The sequence below is a fragment of the Magallana gigas genome, chromosome 8, assembly GCF_963853765.1.
Source record: "Magallana gigas chromosome 8, xbMagGiga1.1, whole genome shotgun sequence".
In the NCBI taxonomy this organism is placed as follows: Eukaryota; Metazoa; Mollusca; class Bivalvia; order Ostreida; family Ostreidae; genus Magallana; species Magallana gigas.
Genome location: NC_088860.1, coordinates 29,376,598 through 29,399,160, shown reverse-complemented (window position 1 = coordinate 29,399,160; position 22,563 = coordinate 29,376,598). Strand labels below are relative to the sequence as shown.

Sequence of the window (22,563 nt, the reverse complement as noted above, 5' to 3'; positions counted from 1 at the left end):
CATGCATATATATTTGTTAAAAACTAAATGCATGGTATTGATGTCCATGAAGCTCTCTACCAAAATTGTGAAATTCATGACCCCTGGGTCAGGGTTCATGCTCTAGGATGGGGCCAATATCGCCATAGTAAAAATGTATAAAGTTAAATATTTGATCAATGCATCCTCGGCTTGGTGTGAATCCTGCATGTTCTTAACGCAGTTTGACATTTACAGCTATGGATATTTTTCTTCTGAAGATTTTGGCCATGATCTTACTAGGGATGGAAAGAAGTGAATGTGTTATTCCTCGCCAATCGTTGCAGTCATTCAGGTTGCCTTTCTTTGGTATTTTAATGATGACTCCATGATGCCATTCATCTAGTATGGGTTTTATTTCCTAGATGTCGTGTAAAGAAGATGAGGGAATAAGGTAGCGCAACTGCCCATTTGGTTTAGTCGTAAAATAAAATTTCAAATTTAACATTTCTTAGTAATTAAATATATTTGAAATGTTATAATACAAGTTTACAAAAGGGTAATTTCTAGCTGTATTCAGTTTGAAATATTTCAAAAAACAATAAGAAAAAAATAAATCCTTGAGTTTTGGTGGTATCGAACCCACAACCTAAAAACCAAGATCAATAGATTTATTTACTGTTTGGTGTTCTAACCACTGAGCCATTTCATTCACAACAAAGTAGGTTGTTTAAGTGCTCTATGAGACAATGGCCACAAATTTATGGACTTTTTCTAAAACGTTCAATTATTGGGCTACAAAATTACATTTTAAAAAATAGTGGGTCATCTCTCCACATTTTTTGTTGATGAAAATCTGTTTAAATTCCATTAAACGGCATTTAGACTACGACAAAAATGACAATATTTGGAGGTTTTGACACACATACGCCAGTTTAAATCAACCTAGTACAAGTATTTAAAATATTCAAGGGTTACAAGCCAATGTTACGTTAAATCAGTATACACTGTTTTTAATCATGTTTAAAAAAAATCGGATTTAATTATATTTTAATTTTGCAGTATCTAATCATTCCTCATATGGGCATTTTACACGCCTTATTCACCCATCTTCTTTGGCTGTAAAATTGTGGCTGTGAGGAAAGGATCTGTTTTAAATAACTCTGCATTTAAATTGTTATATCCAGGGGCGTCTCCATTTTTTAGAGATTGTATTGTAGAGACAATATTGAATTGATATTGAATCATTTTGAATCATTTTAAAAAGGTCTAGGCAACCTCCGTTTTTGGAGGATAGCTCAATTTCAAGATGGCTGCTGATTTTTACCATATATGGAAAGTCACTTTGCATTGTGGGTGAAATTATCCTCCATTTTTGGAGGATAGCATGGGTATATTTCAAAGGCTTCGTGCATATCTTTAATGAGAAAATGCAAGCACCAGACCATATGGGAATTAAAGTTAAGGAAATAAACTATTGATTGTATGCGGCGATTTGAAATTCTATGTACAGTATTTTCACAATATGCTTTGAAAGTGTGTACTTCCTGTGTTCAGTTTTACAAATGACATAGACTATTTACATCTGTTTTATTTTTAAAATATCACAAACTAGTGATGTTTATTCCTCATTAAAACATTAATGAATTCATTCACTTTTAGAGACACATAATAGATATCTTGATCTGCTATATTGTACATGTACAAAGTAAATGTTCGCATATACCTTAGGAACTTTGTAGCTCTTATTCTAATTAATTCACCAGGTTATTAAGTAACATTTAAATTTAATCCCCTCACACAAAAAGACATTGTTAAATTTTATTAATCAATATGATACCAATTATAGATATCAATTATCCTGAATATTGAAAAAAAAATGTGAGAGTCTTCACATAAAATATTTTTCTTTAAAATCAGCCCTGCAATTATTTAAACTTAAATATTTATTAAATATTATCAATAAAAATAATTACTAATAGCTAAATAAGGTGATATTTTTATTGTCTAATAATTATATTTATTCATAGTTAACTCCCTTTGTAAAAACAGAGTTAATTGCCCTTCATCTGAAAAGATCCACCAGGGGGGCGCAAACATCTATCCTCCAATTTTGGAGGATAAAATCTATCCTCCAAAAACGGAGATTGCCTAGACCTGTTAAACTAGTTTTAAAAATATATTTTGCTAGATAACAATGAAAGTGAAATGAACCAAATTCACATGACTGACAACACATAAGAAGCCGATCATTTTGCACCTTTAATTTTTTGAAAGAGTTATCTCCCCTTGATAAAATAAAGAAGAAGAAAACTTTAAATTCGTCAAAATATCTGCGGTAAATGATTCATTTTATTTCATAGTTTGATAAAGAAAAAGTTTATGTATGTATTGACCAAGAGAGTTTTACGAATTTTAAATTACTTTACTGCAGTATACAATATCTTAATATACAGCACACTTTGCCCATAGACTTCAATGCAAAATTCAAGATGAAATTAGTTGGACCATAATCAAAATTTAGAAAATTCCTTTGGTGGTGTATTTTCATTTGATAACACCTTCAAAATGATACAAAGACTGAAAGGTGTGCATCAACCTTTTCCGGATTGTTCTTTTATTTCCAGATCGTTTTTTCGTTTAGTCTTAGTAAGTATTGTTTCCGGTTTTAATTTCTCTCGACCGACCATTGGCCATTGCTGGGCATTGGGAAAGCGTGAGCCTGATCCGAATGACAAAACAGCAGGTGGAACTGACCACACAGGAAGTTGTATAGAAGTAAGTCAAACAGTATGTATAAAACAAGCGCCTGACCTGTGGTGCGATCGTTAGGAGAGCGAAGCCAATAATGGGGCTAGAAATTCTTTCAATTTCAGTGGTCCTTTTCATGATCTGTGGCCGGTGTACACCGGTCATCTCATGTAATGTATATTGTCTGTTTTGGACTCTTATACATGAATATCTTTTTTTTTGTTCTATTATACCAGTATGACTTTTAATTCGTTTTAGCTCGTTTAGTAGATGTTAGGATTAAAATGTTGTTATGCTCTGCTCAAATAAAATGTCACTTATACATAGATACATGTAGTCTGTCCCAAGATATTTTTGCTGCATATTTTCTTTAATTATTCAATATTTATAAATACCTTTTGATTCAGTCGATGTTCATTCAATAGTATGAAAAAATCCCAAGATTTCTCTTTTGAAATACCCCCTGTAGGTTGTCGGGTTTCAATACACAGCTAAAAATAGAAAGTCTACGGGGATTTTGCATTGCATCAGTCATAATTAAGCCCAGATGATAACGTTGAAAAACTGTGCGAGGTATTCTGAGTGACTTTCGAATGGAGAAAAGATGCCAACATTCCCTATTATAAATCTCCATAGGAAATCTGTTTTCATTCTTGTGAATTTTTATAAGGGAAAGATGATAATATGTGAATGAAGTTATATGGAAAATTTTCCCTTTCATTGCATTGCACTTCTTTCACAGGTGTGTGTATTTTTATTAAAAATTGTCCAAATGTGCAGCATGAATATCTTTGGACAGACTATAGATTATGCATGCTGTGCATGGTACACTGGGTTGTCAAAATGTTTTAAAAAGAAATTACAAATGTGTCAAAACAATATGGTCAGGTATGTAAACTATATATTAAACCTATCTCCATTACATACTGTAAATTATGAAGTACTAATTTCACTAGATATATTGAATGGAAGACAAAGTTCAACAGTTTAGACTTACCATGTATATATAACATATACCATGGTAGTGCACTGTCTTACATGTACTTACATGAAATTTTACACTGAGATCATCTGTATCTCTAAGAAACACGTCAAGAACATCTTCAAAAGAAGATTTCTTTATACCACGAGTTAAGACATGTCAAGCCGACACCTTTTACTATAATGGTATTAAAGACTGGAATTTTTCACCATCACATATTAAATGTACAAATGGTTTTTATAACAAATGTTAAAAGTTCTATTTTACAAAAGGGCATTTTAGAACAAAATAGTGATATGTTGTACTATTAGACATTATAATTTTACCGAATGCATATTATTAATGTTATATGTATACTCAGGATTAGTGTACATCGCTGTGTATAGGATAATTAGCACAGTGCCTATATTATGTACACGCAAACACATTTTGTGTTACAGTTAAAACAAAACTAAATAAGTAATGTTTCGCATATTATTTAAAAGACCCCATTGGAAATAAGCTTTCAAGCTTTCATGGGTTATCCTGGTATCTATGGTATTTATGTTTTTCAAATACATGTACCATTGTATATGAAATTATAACCAATTAATATTGAAACATAGTATGTAGAATAGGTATGTTTAAATATATGATGACATGATACTAAAAATAAATCTATCTATTTAAGGCCACATTATATTGATTTTTAGATTCTCATCCCAGCCCGCCCCTCTGAAAATGCCCCCCCCCCCCCCCCCCCCCCCCTCCGATGCATTTCATCTTGATTGTTTTTGGGAAAAAAAAGTTGGGCTTGGTATACAAATCAAAGTACTGAAGTACTGACGGGAGTTGATTTTATCGATTACCGTATTTTTCGAAAATTCGGGCGATACTTTTTTTTCCCTGACACGTGGACCTCGCCCTATTCATCGCTTCGCCCAATTTATGTTTTTTTTTTTTAGTTGGAAAATTTGGTATGAAATTTTGCAAAAATTTATGCAACCCTCCAATAAAATCATGAGTGTTTACTATAATACTGCTTGAATTTCTGTGTAAAAATCGTATGGATTTTAATCAATATACTGTAGTAATTTATCATTTAAGGTAGCTCCATACTCGTAAAATTCTCTGAGGAAAGTTGAAAAACCGAACTGATTTCGACTTAATAGACTTAAATGTCATCAATTGTTAGAAAAAATATGCATGTCATCACACTTTTTGAGATGCCAGATAAACATAAACTAAAGCATATTTTAGCATTAGAAAAATGTATTTTTTTGATGTTAAAAGTAAGATCTTGTAGGCAGAAATTTGTTTTCCTTGTTTTTTAATGTCAAATTTATCAGAAAACTAAAATTACAAAAATATTTTAAAATTTATCGTTGGAATAAGAAAAACTATAGCATTTAGACATACAACTGAGAGAAAAGTCAGAAAAAGAGTTATTTCCCCTTTGCATAGATAAAATATATAAACATTTGGAAATTTAGTATAAAATTAAGTGTGAAAATATCTTGAACCTACCAATAATTCTAATTACATCCATGTGATTATATTCACATAAAATAAATAAAACTATCTTGCACAATTTTTAAAGAATTCAAAGTTTTACAAAAAAGTGTGACGTCACAGAACACTGGATCTACTTTAAACAAAATTAAATGTAAATAGATTTATTTCTTCTTACATTTCTAAGAAACAGGAAATCGATTTCGCGCGATAAAAGTAAAATGAGAACCGTACAAAGGGTAATTACGGGGGAAAAATATCGTTGGGTAGAAATAAAAAAACCCAATTTGTTTTCATAATAGAATACATGAACACGTTTTTTTCTGTATATTCAACATAAAACTTTCGAAGAAATTTTAGCCAGGTGTCTCTGAAATCAGTCTGGGTAACGCTTTCTTTGTTTATACACAGTTGAACTCTCGGCACGTGCTACTCATGCCCGCAGGCTTCAATAAGATCAGAGGTTGACTCTTGTGTATATACACAGTAAAAAGTCACACAGAGACACAGGGTGGCATGTGCTACCGTAGTCATGCCTCCAGGCTAGGTTACTATCCCCGGTTAACACCAGTTTGTACACATGGCAGGGAAGTAATTAAAAACGATCTTAAATTAAAACTGGCCGTACTGAATTAATTGGTTTGAATATTTTGATGCAATTTCAGACATTTTCTTACGATGTTTTCAAGAAACACATTTTATTTCCCTTTTGTTTAAAACTGTGAAATAAGATTAAAGGCTACTATATGATAACGTTATTGGTTTAAACCATTTATTCATTAGAACTAGCGGTAAATTTTCGACCAATTCTTCGAAGTCGACCTTTTATACTTTTTTTTATTTTTTGGCTAAAAACGGCCTCCTTCGCCCAATAAATCGACCTGATTTTCGAAAAATACGGTATTATTTATTTTAGAATCAAAGATAATGTTATTTTGCGTGGCAAGTGGTTTCTTATATGTATTTGATTTACGCACATTTTTTATAATATGAATGCTCGGACTCTTCCGAAAAGAATTTTGAGAAAACCCCATATGAATCATGTTGGGTAATATTTTAAGATACTATTAATTCCATCAACGTACATACTATCAGTGATCGAAATATTTCTGAAAAATTGTATGGATCCAAGCAGTATTGAAATCTTATCTAGCTTCGTTCAACCAGACGCTCGGGTGTCTCCAATAATCTCTGACAAGCAAGAGAAATTCTCTGCTTGTCGAAGATTTACGGAAACCACCGATCGTCTGGTTGAACGATACAATAGTCAAATTTAGCGTAGGAATACATACCACTACAAAAAATGTCTAAATTGTTTCCTACCATTTAAAATCTGACTATTTTCAAGGTATTAACAAATAAGTTTCCTTGAAAAACAATGCTTCAGAAATCATTACAGCGAATTTATCAATTATTTCCGAGAACTAAGTCTTGTCAGCGGTGATGATTTGTGCTTAGGTTCAAATGCTGTTTCACTTTCGGTTTGCCAGAGCAACTGCATAGGAGAGTTGATTAAAATCAACTCCCCAAAATTCAAAGCATTTTAATGGTTGCCAAAACATGTGGACTACCAAAATCTTATATAGTTTATATCGGAAATATTTACATTTTCCAGTGTCTTTGCCTGTGATAACCCTACGTATCGAATTTGAAATGAGGCGCCAGCGGGGTTTGCTTATTTATATTTATATATTTAATCATACGATGGCTTAAAATTATATAAATATAAGTAATAAGGAATCATTCTTTGAATATTATGAGGTGATAATTTCAGTCGGGGCGTGATCAAATCTATCGTAAAGCCCTTCGGACTTTATTGGATTTGATTATGCCCTGACCGAAATTATCACCTCATAATACTCAAAAAATGATTCCTTATTCCTTATATAATAGTAATCATCTTTGCAAGCTTGACATTGATCTTTAGAGTCTGAAAATTAGCGTATAGACACCTTTAAAACTAAATGGGGACACTACATCTTGAAAGTAAGTTGCCTTTTACTTTTTTATATACAACAGCAATTAAAGATAACAACCATTCTCATATTTATACATGCATAGATATCCATAGTGATACAAATTTCGGGCTTAATGAAAAAAAAATAGTTTAATGTCAAACTTTCAATGCAAGTTTTTCACTGCAAATTTTTTATATTTGGAAAGTTAGGATCAATTTAAGAGAACATACTATGGTACTTTAGTTTTATATTCATCATTCATATATAATTTAAGTAAAAATATTATATCAACTTACCTTTATCGATAAACTGTCATATATGTATGATCGTCTGTTGCAGATGACATGGCAAAAATGTATTGCCAATAGCAGGAAAACAGTATTATTTTTAGATTTCATGTTTTCCATACAAACCAGCTGATGATCAAAGTTAGTTTTAAGCTTTAACCACAAAGGAAATTGACATATTTTTTAAGTGATTTGGTGATTTCATTCTTATCTCATCTTGTTCTTGTTAGAGGAGTTCAATTAAACAGTGTAGAGCTTTATTTACCATGACATAATGTGATCAATCTGGAACAAAATGGCATTTCAAAAGGATGTCAGACATGTTGTGATGATGTAGCTTTCCACCTTAACTGACAGAAGCAATCTTTCCATTATTGAAGTGGGGTGCAATTTAAGGTCAAGATCTAGTTAATGATTCCAGAGTCTCTTTTTAGCTCACCGAGACGAAGTCAAGGAGGGCTTATGCTATACCCTCGGCGTCGGCGGTGGCGTCGGCGTCGGCGTCCGGACCTGGTTAAAGTTTTTGTTGCAGGTCCTGTATCTAAGCTATTACTTGTCCTGTCTTCACCAAACTTGCATGGATGATGCATCTGGACCTACTTATGGACTTGAAATACTTGGATGCTGAATCTGGGTCCTAAATTTCAGATGCTGGAGGAGGTTAAGGTTGTTGGACCAGGTTAAAGTTTTTGTTGCAGGTGCCCTTTGATAGCAATATCTTAGTTACTGCTGGTCCTAACTTCACCAAACTTGCATGGATGGTGTGTCTTATGATACTGATGCACCAGACAGGTTTGAGTGCTGAATCTGAGCTATAGGTTTCGGATGCTGGAGGAGGTTAAGGTTTTTGGAGCAGGTTAAAGTTTTTGTTGCAGGTGCCCATTGATAGCAATGTCTAAGTTACTACTGGTCCTAACTTCACCAAACTTGTATGGATAATGCGTCTTATGATACTGATGCACCTGACAAGCTTGAATGCTGAATATGAGCAATAGGTTTCGGATGCTGGAAGAGGTTAAGGTTTTTAGAGCTGGTTAAAGTTTTTGTTGTAGGTGCCCTCTGATGATTATATCTTAGTTACTACTGGTCCTAACCTCACCAAACTTGTATGGATGGTGCGTCTTATGATACTGATGCACCTGACAAGCTTGAATGCTGAATCTGAGCAATAGGTTTCGGATGCTGGAGGAGGTTAAGGTTTTAAGAGCTGGTTAAATAAAGTTTTTGAAACAGGTGCCCTCTGATGATGATATCTTAGTTATTACTTGTCCTTACTTCACCAGACTTCCATGGATGGTGTGTCTTATGATACTGATGCACCTGACAGGCTTGAATGCTGAGTGTGAGCCATAGGTTTCGGATGCTGGATAAAGTTAAGTCTTTGGAACAGGTCACATGTTTAATAGATGATAGTACTATTTCAAACTTGCATAGTTGATTTAACTGCAATATGAATAAATCGCAGAGGTAGCTTCAGATGCAGAGCTTGATCTCCATTATCAAGGATGCTAAAAAATAAATCTTAGTTATTACAGGTCCTAACTTCACCAAACTTGAATGGATGGTGTGTCTTATGATACAGATGCACCTGACAGGCATGGATGCTGAATCGGAGCCATAGGTTGCGGATGCTGGACGAAGTAAAGGTTTTAATTGCTAGTGCCCTCTGATGATGATATCTTAGTTATTACTGGTCCAAACTTCACCAAACTTGCATGGATGATGCGTCTTATGATACCAATGCACCTGATGGGCTTGAATGCTGAATCTGAGCCATAGGTTTCGGATGCTGGATGAGGTTTAGTTTTTAGCTCACCGAGCTGAAAGCTCAAGTGAGCTATTCTGATCACATTTTGTCTGTCGTCCGTCTGTCTGTCTGTCCGTCCGTCCGTCCGTCTGTCCGTCTGTCTGTAAACTTTTCACATTTTCAACATCTTCTCAAGAACCACTGGGCCAATTGCAACCAAACTTGGCACAAAGCATCCTTAGCCTAAGGGGATTTAAATTTGTGAAAATTAAGGATCACGCCCTTTTGCAAAGGGAGATAATTAAGAATTTATGAAAATTTTCGAGAAATTTTCAAAAATCTTCTTCTCATGAACCATAAGACCAGGAAAGCTGAAACTTGTGTGGAAGCATCATCTGGTAGTGTAGATTCTAATTTGTGAAAATCATGACCCCCGGGGGTAGGGTGGGGCCACAATGGGGGGTCGAAGTTTTACATAGGAATATACAGAGTAAATCTTTGAAAATCTTCTTCTCATGAACCATAAGACCAGGAAAGCTGAAACTTGTGTGGAAGCATCCTCAGGTAGTGTAAATTCTAATTTGTGAAAATCATGACCCCCGAGGGTAGGGTGGGGCCACAATGGGGGGGTCGAAATTTAACATAGGAATATATAGGGTAAATCTTTAAAAATCTTCTTCTCATGAACCATAAGACCAGGAAAGCTGAAACTTGTGTGGAAGCATCTTCAGGTAGTGTAAATTCTTATTTGTGAAAATCATGACCCTCGAGGGTAGGGTGGGGCCACAATGGGGGGTCAAAGTTTTACATAGGAATATATAAAGTAAATCTTTAAAAATCTTCTTCTCATGAACCATAAGACCAGGAAAGCTGAAACTTCTGTGGAAGCATCCTCAGGTAGTGTAAATTCTAATTTGTGAAAATCATGACCCCCGGGGGTAGGGTGGGGCCACAATTGGGGGTCGAAATTTAACATAGGAATATATAGAGTAAATCTTTAAAAATCTTCTTCTCATGAACCATAAGACCAGGAAAGCTGAAACTTCTGTGGAAGCATCCTCAGGTAGTGTAAATTCTAATTTGTGAAAATCATGACCCTCGAGGGTAGGGTGGGGCCACAATGGGGGGGTCAAAGTTTTACATAGGAATATATAGAGTAAATCTTTAAAAATCTTCTTCTCATGAACCATAAGACCAGGAAAGCTGAAACTTGTATGGAAGCATCCTCAGGTAGTGTAAATTCTAATTTGTGAAAATCATGACCCCCGGGGGTAGGGTGGGGCCACAATTGGGGGTCGAAATTTAACATAGGAATATATAGAGTAAATCTTTAAAAATCTTCTTCTCATGAACCATAAGACCAGGAAAGCTGAAACTTGTGTGGAAGCATCCTCAGGTAGTGTAGATTCAAAGTTGTGAAAATCATGACCCCCGGGGGTAGGGTGGGGCCACAATGGGGGATAGAAGTTTTACATAGGAATATATAGAGTAAATCTTTAAAAATCTTCTTCTCAGAAACTAATCAGCCAGTAAAGCTGACACTTGTGTGGAAGCATCCTCAGGTAGTGTAAATTCTAATTTGTGAAAATCATGACCCCCGAGGGTAGGGTGGGGCCACAATTGGGGGTCGAAATTTAACATAGGAATATACAGAGTAAATCTTTAAAAATCTTCTTCTCATGAACCATAAGACCAGGAAAGCTGAAACTTGTGTGGAAGCATCCTCAGGTAGTGTAAATTCTTATTTGTGAAAATCATGATCCCCAGGGGTAGGGTGGGGCCACAATGGGGGTTCAAAGTTTAACAAAGGAATATATATGGTAAATCTTTAAAAATCTTCTTCTCAGAAACTAATCAGCCAGATGATTCTTTATAATTGTTAAGACTTTGGCCCCAGGACAATTCTTTGGCCTCACAAGAAGGTTCAGAGTTTATGTACGTTTATATCCCATATATAAACAATTGTTAAGGATCTTTTTGAGAACTGCGATACTCAACATATGATATGACTATAAAATCGTCCTGTTAGAAAAGGGACTAATGATTATAAACATAAGAATATCCAGGGAAAATGGATTTTATTTATACAGGATCAACATGTATTATTGTATATTGTCCAGATAGTTTGTATTATGACTCCATTAAGCTGATTTTATCATACCTATTGTTCCTCAGGTGAGCGATGTGGCCCATGGGCCTCTTGTTTGGAACAGGTCACATGTTTTATAGATGAAAGCTTGCATAGTTGATTTAACTATATTATAAATGAAACGCAGAGGTTGCTTCAGATGCAGAGCCTGATCTCCATTATCAAGGATGCTAAAGAAATCTCACTCAAACCAGCTCGATAGATAGATGTGTTTGTTGATAAATGATATAACATGATTCCTATGATATAGTATTGTATGATATGAAACAATATTGTTTGATATGATACAATATGATATCATTTGTTATATTAGTTATAAAAAGTTATACGATACGATATGATATTGTATCATTTTTTTTTTTATATTTTATGATATGATATTGTATCATGATATTGTTATGTATAGTATTGTATATTATGATACAATATTGTATAATATTATATTGTATTTTTAATTTATTATTTTATCACATGATACAATTACATAAGATATTGCAAAATATTATATTGTATCATACAATATTGTATAATATGATATTAGTTTCAGTAATATAGAATTATATCACATGAAATTGTATTATATGATATTGTGATATTATATAATAAGGTATCATACGATATTGTATGATATGATATTGGTTTATATGATATATTATCATATCACATGAAATTGTATTATATGGTATTGTAATATATATTATTGTGTCATATGATACAATATGTATAATACAATAATGTATTTTATGATATTTTACTTTATCACATAATATTGTATCATTTGATAAGATACAATGTTGGAATCAAATCATATTGTATTATATGATATAATATCATATAATGTATCAAATATGTTTCAGTGTCATTCAATACAATATCATACTATATTATACAAATATAGCCCTTTCATGAGGTCGATCCATAGATATATCGTCTTCACAGAAAAGCATATCGACCGAGCACGAAGTGCGAGGTCGATATGCTTTTCTGTGAAGTCGATATATCTATGGATTGACCGAGTGAAAGGACTATATTCGTTATATTATTTTCGAAGTCTTTATATACATATCTCCATTCGTCGTTCTAGCTTCCATGTAAAATTTAGCTAGCAGGTCGTCTAACTTCTCGCACTCGAAATTTACGAAATATCCTGTCTGCAACTTCCATCTTTGTTGTTTGTTTACGCGGAGAGAATTTTGATTGGTTGGGGTGAATCAGGCCAGCCAATCAAATTCATTTTAACATTAGAGGAAAATTTTCCTTATCTATATTTAGAAAGTACAGGTCAATCCGAGTTTTTAATGCTTATTTTTAGAAAGTACAAGTCAATTCGCATTTTTATATTTTGACATGTGATATCAAAAGAACCAATGATAGAATACGTTATAATGCATGAAAATAATATTATACAATATAATATCATGTTTCAATGTTATGATGTATTATGCAATATGATATTGTAATATAATACTATATTGTATTATATTTTATGATATTGTATTATGTGATCAAATACAATAAGGTATAACACAATACAATGTCATATCATACGTTACAATATCATATCTCATTATTGTTTATTACGGTATTTTATTGTATTATATGATATATATTATAAATATGACATGATGCAATATTTAATTTTATATCATTGAATTGATTAACATATGAACATATGATTATCAGAAAAAAATTTATCAGATGATACACGATATTTTGTCAAAACAGAATCCATGAATATCCAAGATCATAAAGTATGATTTTCATATAAAATGATAAAGGTGGTCTTATGAAGGTGATGTCTCATAAGGGTGATGCTCCGTCTCGGTGAGCTTAGTAATCTATGATTACCTATGTTTGGTGCTAGGAATTAAGTAGAAAATAAAACAATATTGTGACATTCTATATTTAATCATGGGAAAAGTAATCCCGGTACCTATATACAATTTGGCATCATTTTAAAGAGGAGCTCTAGAGCTTGTTTAAAGCTGTTTTTGGAGAGACTGTAGGCATTCTAGATATTTTTCATCAGTCAAAAATGGACAAAACTCTGATATTTGTTTCTTTTATCCTTCATATTTCATAGAAAATGGTTGTTTAAAACATGATTTTTCATTGTGTTTACCAAAAATCTAAGCCCCGGCACACCCTATGAAACAATTAAGATATTGTTATGAATCATCATTAAAAGAATTTTTATCTTGAATTTCATATACCTTTCATTTACCAGATCTTGACCTCAAGAAGCTGTTATATTAACTGAACAATAATTATGAACAGGTATTACACAACCAGTGTTTTATAAGTATTCAGTCATGTTTGAATTTAATGTTTTTCAAATTTTCCTTTTCTGTGAATTCAAATATGTTCGTGGGGATGAAAAAATGAAGCATTTGTTTAGTACATGTATTAATTTACAAAATAGAACTTGCTACCAACAAAATTACATTCCCACAAACCAGGAAAATTTTGGCTACCCACGAACATCGACCCCCACGAATAAAAATGATTCCACAGTATGTATATAATAATGTAGTTAAGAACCTTTACGAATATAAAAAAAGGAAGTAAAAATTTACACAGATAGAAGAGAATATTGCAACATAGAATTCAGAAAAGCCTAAAGAATAAAAAAATAATACATTGAAATTTGATAAGCATGGATATGTAAACAATTGATTAATATTCATGTGTAAATGTACTGAAGAAGAAGAAGTAAGCATAATAAGAATAAATTATATAAAATCAAGAATCATAGACTTCAGGCAGGAATTCCCTTACATAGCACTAGAGATTAGATTATAAGTCAAAATGTATAATTAAAGATCTAGTTATTTCAAAATAGATACATGTATGGCAATGTTTTTCAGATGGTTGAAACAGGAATAGAGGTAGCCAGGAGTTAGCTGTACCTGTTTACTGCTGAGAACATATCGTACATTGTGGAGAATGGCTCTTGTCCAGTGGCGCTTTACACAACTTCCTCTTCGGCTGGTGACTAGATGCAAAGAATTTGTATCTTGGCTTTTACTTATCAAACAGACTTTATTCTACAATGAATTTTCATCCTGCATGGTGGCAATAGAAACAGCAGCAGAGCCATTGTTTTGGACTGTGGAGAAATTTTCAAGATATTTTGGACCAGTAAGTAAAATAATTAACTTTCAAGTTTTTTAGAAGTCAATGCTGACTTCAGGGAAAGCTATCACTGCTTGTAAGAAAAGGTTTTGTTTAATACGTATGCACACAATAAAGGCATCTGATTAGAAAGAGAAGGTTACAAAGATCTTAAGATTAAGGAGAAAAATATAGTAAAACATAAAGCAGGTGCAGACTTATTTTAAAGATTAAAAAATCTGAAAAAATATGAAGGGGGTTCATTGGTGTCCTCTCTACGACCATTGGTTGAGAAAAAGTTTAAATATCGCTCAATTAAGTTGTAACTTTGCCTCAAAAAAGGGTATCCTATTTTTATCAGTGGGCATAGGATTTATTTTTAGAATAAGAAAAATCCAGTCTATACTCAGAATTCCTGTGTCTATGGGGACACATTGATGTTAAATTTTCATAGAAAATAATATATAATGTCAATTCAAAACAATTTGTTTTGAATTTGATATACATCTCTATTCCTGTCCCATGTTTGTTTTATGGGAATTTTTTAGTTCTAAAATAGTATAAAATAAAGTGTATTTTTTTTAAGAAGTGGGATAGGGGTCCAAAAAAGTGATTGTCTTAAATTAAAAAAGTGTACATCATATTTCAGTGAAATTATATCTTCAATGTACCTCCATAGACATAGACAAATGTATCTTGTGGTTTTTGAGTGCCATTTTAGGAATAGAGTACCTTACTTTGAGACAAAGTTACAACTTAAATAAGCAAGCTTAGACATTTTTCGCAACAAATAGTTGTAGAGAGGATACCAATGAACCCCCTTCCTATTATTTCAGATTTTTAAATCTTGAAAATAAGTATGTACCTGCGCAGTTTGACAGTTGTTTTGACTGATTAAAAAGGCATTGTCCATTAACGTTCTTGTATGCGTACTTTTCAAACAAAATGACATGTTGGACTTCGTATTTATTGTTTTTATATCTTTTGGCTACATTTTTGGTCAGTTTCGGGCAGAAACAAGCCAGTTCAAAAAATTATTACATTCTTATCCTCAAAATATACAAAATGGCCGCACACCCCCCTTAAAGCATGCTATTTTTAGGACAGATTCCAGTACTGGTACATATTTTGTAGCAGATTTAACATACCTTTTTAGCTCACATCAACCAAACGTTCATGTGAGCTTTTCTGATCACCTGTTGTCTGTCGTCTGTCCATCAGTCTGTCCATCCATCCGTCTGAAAACTTTTTACATTTTCGACTTCTTCTCCAGAACCACTTGGCCAATTTCAAACAAACTTGGCACAAAGCATTTTTAGGAAGAGGGGATTCAAAATTGTGAAAATGAAGTAAATTTTTGACAAGCGGAGATAATAAGGATTTATTGAAAATTTGGTGATATTTTTCCAAAATCTTCTTCTCAATAATCATTAGGTCAGATAAGCTGAAAGTTAATTGTGTCGGAGCATCCTCAGATAGTGTACATTCAAGTTTTTTTCAAATCATGGTCCCCAGGGGTGAGGTGGGGCCACAATGGGGAGTCGGAAGTTTAAAATAGGAGTATATAGAGTATATAGAGTATATAGAGATAATCTTTAAAAATATTCTTCTCAAAAACCATTTGGCCAGAAAAGCTGAAACTTTTGTTGAAGAATCCTCAGATAGTGTTGATTCAAGTTTGTTTATGGTCCCTTGGGGTAAGGTGGGCCCACAAGGGGGGGGGGGATTTGATATTTAACATAGGAATATAGAGAGTTAAACTTTAAAAATCATCTCCTCAAACACCATTTGGCCAGAAAATCTGAAACTTGATTGGGGTTGATGTTATACATAATATAAACTTGTATGGAAGCATCCTCAGATATTATAGATTCAAATTTGTTCAAATCATGGTCCCCAGGGGTAAGGTGGGGCCACAATGGGAAGGGGGGGGGGGTTCAAAGTTTTACATATGAGTATATATACTTCATCTTTTAAAACCTTTTTCTCAAACACAATTTGGCCAGATAAGCTGAAACTTAAGTGGAAGCATCCTCAGATAGTGTAGATTCCTGTTTGTTCAAATCATGGGGCCTGAGGGTAAGGTGGGGCCACAATGGGGGGTCAAAGTTTTATATAGGAATATATTGAGTACATCTTTAAAAATCTTCTAATCAAATACCATTAAGCCAGAAAAGCTGAAACTTGTGTTGAAGCATCCTCAGATAGTGTTGATTTAAGTTTGTTCAAATCATGGTCCCGGGGGGTAAGGTGGGGCCACAATGTGGAGGGGGTTAATGTTTTACATAGAAATATATAGAGTTAATCTTTTAAAATCTTCTACTCAAACACTATCAGGCCAGAAAAGCTGAAACTAGTGTTGAAGCATGTTAAATAGTGCAGATTCAATTTCGTTCAAATCATGGTCCCTGGGTATAAGTTGGGGCCTCAATGGTGGGTGGGTCAAATTTTTACATAGGAATATAAAAAGAAATTTTATTTTAAATCCTACCCCGAACACGACTGGCCAGAAAAGTTGTAACTTATGGGAAGTATCATCAGGTAGGGTAGATCCAAGTTTGGTCAAATTATGATCTCCAGGGGTAGGGTAGGCCCACAATGGGGAGAGATTTAATCATTACAAAGGTATATATAGAGAAAAATCTTTTTAAATCAATTTTTTCAGGAATCGGGTGGAGCCACATGGGGGTCCAATTTTACAAAGGAGAACATTTTCAATTCATCAAGCATTTTGAAATATTGTTGATTCTTTAAATTAGACTTTAGCCCCTGGGCAATTCTTAGGCTTCACAAGTTTGATATAGGTTTATATCCCATTTGATTTAGATCTTCTTGAGAACTGTAATTTTATATATGTGAAATGACTACACTGTGACAAAAAGGGATCAATGATTAACAGAATATTCAGGGAAAAAATGTTTTTTTTAGCACATGATCTGTTAGCCTACAGTGTCCATATTTTTTGGTATGACTCCATAAAGCTGATTTTATGATCTCTGATGTTGCTCAGGTGAGCAATGTGGCCCATGGGCCTCTTGTTTACTTCTTCTCTAGAACCACAAGACCAAATTTAACCAAATTGGTACAAAGCATTCTTATGGGAAGGGGATTCTAGATTGTAAAAATAAAGGGTGTTACCCTTTTTAAAACGGAGACAATTATAAAACAGTGAAAATAGGGTTGGTTTCTTAAAAAAATCTTTTTCTCAAGAACCACTGCACTAGGAATGCCAATATTTACATCATAGCTTGTATATATAGTGAAGATTCTATTAGTAAATTATTAAAATTGTGACCCCCATACCAATACTGGGACCCCAAAAGGGGTTCAAAGTTTAACATAGAAATATATAGGGAAAATGTTTAAAAACCTTCCTCTCAAGAACTACAATGCTACAATTTGTGATATTACTGTACTATGCAAGCATCCTTAAATAGTGAAGATTCTAAATTGTTAACACCATGACCCCTGGACCAATACCAGGGCCCCAAGAGGGGTTCAAAGTTTAATATAGAAATATATATGAGGAAATTTTTAAAAATCTTCTTCTCATGAACTACAATGCTACAATTTGTGACATTACTATGCAAGCATTCTCAAAAAGTATAGATTCTAAATTGTTAAAACCGTGACCCCTGGACTAATACTAGGGCCCCAAGAGGGGTTCAAAGTTTAATATAGAAATATGTACGAGGAAAATGTTTAAAAATCTTCTCAAGTACTACAATACTACAAATTGATAGATTTCTATGTAAATGTCCTCAAATAGTGTAGATTCTAAATCATAAAAACCGTAACCCCAGATCAATACTGGTACACCAACAGGGGTTCGAATTTCAAATTCAAATATACCTGTATATTGAAATTGGTTGAATACAGTTTGTGAGATTATTATGCAAGCATTCTAAGGTAGTGTACTAGTAGATTCTAAATTGTTAATTAAAGTCATTACCTCCAGACCAATACTGGGTCCCCAAGATGGGTTCAAAGTTCAATATGTAAGTATAGAGGATAAATGTGTGAAAATCTTCTTCTCAAGAAATACTAGTACAATGCTACATTAATATTTAGTTACAGTATTTAACTATTTATAAGCATCCTCATACCTTCATATCCTCATATCAAGGCTACATAGACCTTCTTTCACTTTTTAAATAATTATGTATTCATTTTACAATTTTGTTATCTTTAATATGTTGAGGCCTAGGATAAGATTGGCCAGTAACTGTTGATGCATCTTAAATCCTAAGATATCTTAGCTACAATGTCCCAAAAAGTAGGTTTCTTTTTGTATGTTGTTTAATATATTGCCAAATCTTGGAATATAAGAGATATTTTAATACTTTTAAAAAGTTTCATATTTAAACAGATACAAGAACTTTTGTTCAGGTGAGCAATGTGGCCCATGGGCTTCTTGTCTTGATTCAGATCAAGGATCTATATTTCAGATGAATCTAGCAATTTTCAAAGCTTCCACCTGTCGAAAGAATATGAATGATGTGTATATTCATGACTGTAATCATAGTAGATATTGACTATGTAATCGTTTCAGATATTCATGGTTCTTGTGGTGTGCTTAACTACTTCAGTGGTGGTGATTTTCTATATCTGTCTCCTTCCCCATGTTTATGATCAGAGCCTAAGTAAAACCATGTTTCATCTTATTTTTGGACATTGGCTCCTTGCCAACATTGTTTTTAACTATGTTATGGCAGCTTTTACCGATCCAGGGCATCCACCAAGGGTAAGTTACTCTAATATGCTTCCACGATCTCCATAGTCAATTATACAGTACCAACCAGACACAACATATCAGAAAACAGGTTAAGAAGTCTTGTTGCTTTAGTTTTATTAGTCAGCATTATAAAGTAAAACTAGACCTGTTTTTGTCTTCAACAAAATGGAAGGGCTTTTTGACAGCCCTTACATTTAGAGTTAGTCCCTTATTATCCCCTCGCGCAACTTGTTGCAAAGGGGATATAGCATCGCTGCTGTGCGTGAGTGTGTATGTATGTGTGTCTACTTCAGCCTGGAAGCAAGATTTAAAGAAAACCCTTGCACCGATGTTTATCAAACTTCGTACACTTATTTTGCATAGTAAAAGGACAAACCCTTTTAATTTTCAAGTCAATTAGTTGAATACTTTTTAATTTTACAATAAAATAAAACAATTTTAAACAGAAATTGTATGTACAACTTGACAATAACTACTTCACCACTGTGAAACTGTAAAAATATTTGCTTGAAAACTGTTTAAGAAAACATTACATGCATGAGTTGAAGTTATTCAAGTTAACAGAAACTCCTATAGACGATTTTCATCCGGTCATAAAACCATAAATACTCAATACTTTTCAATGAAACTTTGAATAAATGTTTACTTAATTACTTCAATTTAAACAATGTCTCTAAGTCTTCTAAAAATTCCCAAGTTTTTTTTATGATTTTTTGTTTTTTCATACCCCCCCCCCTTTTCTCAATTTTGGAACCTTATATCTCAAAATGGTAAAAGATAGAAAAATGCCTACCCTTACAATTTTGTACAACTTGACAAGATACATCTAACTCTAAAAGTAAGGAAGAAAGTTTATGTGTATCATTAACAATTGCTATAAGCCTATGTAATCAAAATTTAAATATCTTTAACCGTATTTAAAAAATCCTTAACAAAACTTTGTTGAGAATAATAATAATAAATAAATTGACAAATATTGTCGAGAAGCCCTAATAATATCCATGTGCAAAGATAAGTTGTTTAAAACCCCACAAATCTGTCTATGTAAAAATTAAGGCCCATTAAAGGATATTGGATTTTGTAGGTTCTATGTAATGGTTATAAGCCAAAAACTTACTTGGCACTTTTCAATAAGTCAACAATAAGCATTAGGCCTAAAATAGATCATTTTGAGTTTGGTCTTGTAAATAAACTAAATATTGATTACCCAGTACCACTTTTTTTGCATTGGTCCTTTTAGTCCACATTGCGTCATACTTTATTGTACTGTCGGATTAAAGTCAAATCAATCTTTTTAGCATTATTAAAAAATTATTACCAATCTTATAAGAATTAAAACTTCCATCTGCTTACTGGTTTTCGGTACATTCCACACAACTTATCAAAACAGCAGGGTTCAATATTCCATCTATGAAATCATGTACTTGTCTTTTCTAAATGAGTTATTCGTTAAATGTAAAAAGTGAAATGTTAAAAGTAAACTCTTTATTGATTTATTGATAGGAATTTTGAAGAGTTAATCTTTAAAAATCTTCTTTTACGAACTAATTTACCATGCAGGAAACTTAAACTTGTGTGGAAGCATCCTGAGGTAGTGTAGATTAAAAGTTGTGAAAATCATGACCCCTATACACATGGATGTGTCTGGTTGGTACTGAAGTAAGATGAGGTGTAATTTTTTGTAGATATGACTTTGCTGTAATAAATTTGCACCAATGATTTTTTTTTATTTTTTTGGATAGGAAATTCCAGAAACAGTTTCTATATGCAAGAAGTGCATTTCTCCGAAGCCTCCGAGAGCTCATCACTGTAGCATCTGTAATAAATGTGTGCTTAAGATGGATCACCATTGTCGTATCCTAATTAACATGTTTACTTGTTGACTTTGTTAATATTGTATTTATACCCCCTGCAAACAAAGTTTGGGGGTATATAGGAATCACCCCGTCCATCCGTCCGTCCGTCTGTCTGTCTGTTCGAAATTCATGTCCAGTCCATATCTTTCTTATGGAGAAACATTGAAAGTTCTAAACTAACACAAAGATTGCTTATGACCGAAGGGTGTGTCATGACCTTGACCCAAGGTCATTCGGTCAAGGTCAATGGCAGAAAAAGTCCAAATTTCGTGTCCGGTCCATATCTTTCTTATGGAGAAACATTAGAAGTTCTTACTTTACACAAAGATTGCTTATGACCTAATGGTGTGTCATGACCTTGACCCAAGATCATTTGGGCAAGGTCAAGGTCACTGGCAGAAAAAGTGCAAAATTCGTGTCCGGTCCATATCTTTATTATGGACAAGTATTGGAAGTTCTTAATTCACATAAAGATTGCTTATAACCTTAAGGTGTGTCATGACTTTGACCCAAGGTCATTTGAGAGAGTTCAATGTCATTGTTCAAAAATTGGTTGATTCCTGTTCGTGTCATGTCTTGTATTAATGGAAAAAATTAGAAGCTAAAATTTGACACAAAGCTTGCTTGTCCCAGGCCACATTAAATTATTTTTTAAATTCTCATCATTGTCTCTCTGAAAATGGCCTTCCTCGATTTATTTTTTTTTTTTTTTGAAAAAAATGTGTGGAAAAAAAATGTCGAAAAAAAATTGGGCTCAGTATACCAAATATTCAAAATGTTTATATAAATGGCTGCTTCACATGTGGATTTTCGTTTTGATTCGAGTCATGTTTGTTAACAAAAGGATGCAAATGTCCTCATGCATTTATGGTTAACTTGAAATAAAATGGAATTTAAAGAATAGAAATTGGTTTGTGTACTCATATTAGCATTAACAGTTTTAAAAAATAGAGCAGTTGTTATTTATAGACAATGGACGGTGAAATAGATTCATCAAATATTTTCTATAATAGAAAAAATACATGAATTATTATTTTTTCTTAGTGGGGAGTATCAATTGTGAGCTTGCCCACAGTACCTCTAGTTGATTCAAAGATTAAAGAAAAAATTCCAAGGAAAAATTGGAGGCAGATGTAAAGAGGTAATTAAATAAAAATTAAATCTTGCCTGATTTGTTGAAACAATCACCTTTCTATTGATGATTTAGTGACCTTATCAGTGACATTTGCAATTTGAAACTCAGTCACTTGCTTACATTACTGACCTGTTTATTGACCTTTCTTGTTGACATGCCTAGCTTTTAATTCATTACACGATTTTGAACGGTTTTGTAGGAAATCCTAAAAAATGGGCAGGTAAACAGGGTTTTACTGTGAGGATTATATAAATAAGAAAAAGTAATTTTATTAAATAAGTTGGATTGTAATACCTTTTCCAACTCTTAAAATAAAAGTCAAGAAACAGGTTTTTAATTTTCTTTTTCTTTGTCCATTCATTATATTATTAATTTTAAATATTTTTTAAATATTGCATAA

The 22,563-nt window shown here is 33.1% G+C and overlaps 1 protein-coding gene across 3 annotated transcripts in view; it reads left to right on the top strand.

Moving 5' to 3' along the window:
• The first annotated feature begins 2,584 nt into the window (after window positions 1-2,584).
• LOC105337501 (palmitoyltransferase ZDHHC16) overlaps window positions 2,585-22,563 on the top strand; it is a 41,993-nt gene continuing 22,014 nt past the window's right edge. For 2 of the 3 annotated variants that reach the window (XM_066069067.1, XM_066069066.1), the window contains exons 1-4: window positions 2,585-2,736; window positions 14,191-14,464; window positions 18,990-19,181; window positions 20,915-21,026. In XM_066069067.1, coding sequence (XP_065925139.1) covers window positions 14,270-14,464; window positions 18,990-19,181; window positions 20,915-21,026 — 499 coding nt within the window. In that variant the 5' untranslated portion in view covers window positions 2,585-2,736; window positions 14,191-14,269. The remainder of the gene's footprint in view (window positions 2,737-14,190; window positions 14,465-18,989; window positions 19,182-20,914; window positions 21,027-22,563) is intronic. The other variant, XM_034474584.2, reaches the window with a different exon arrangement.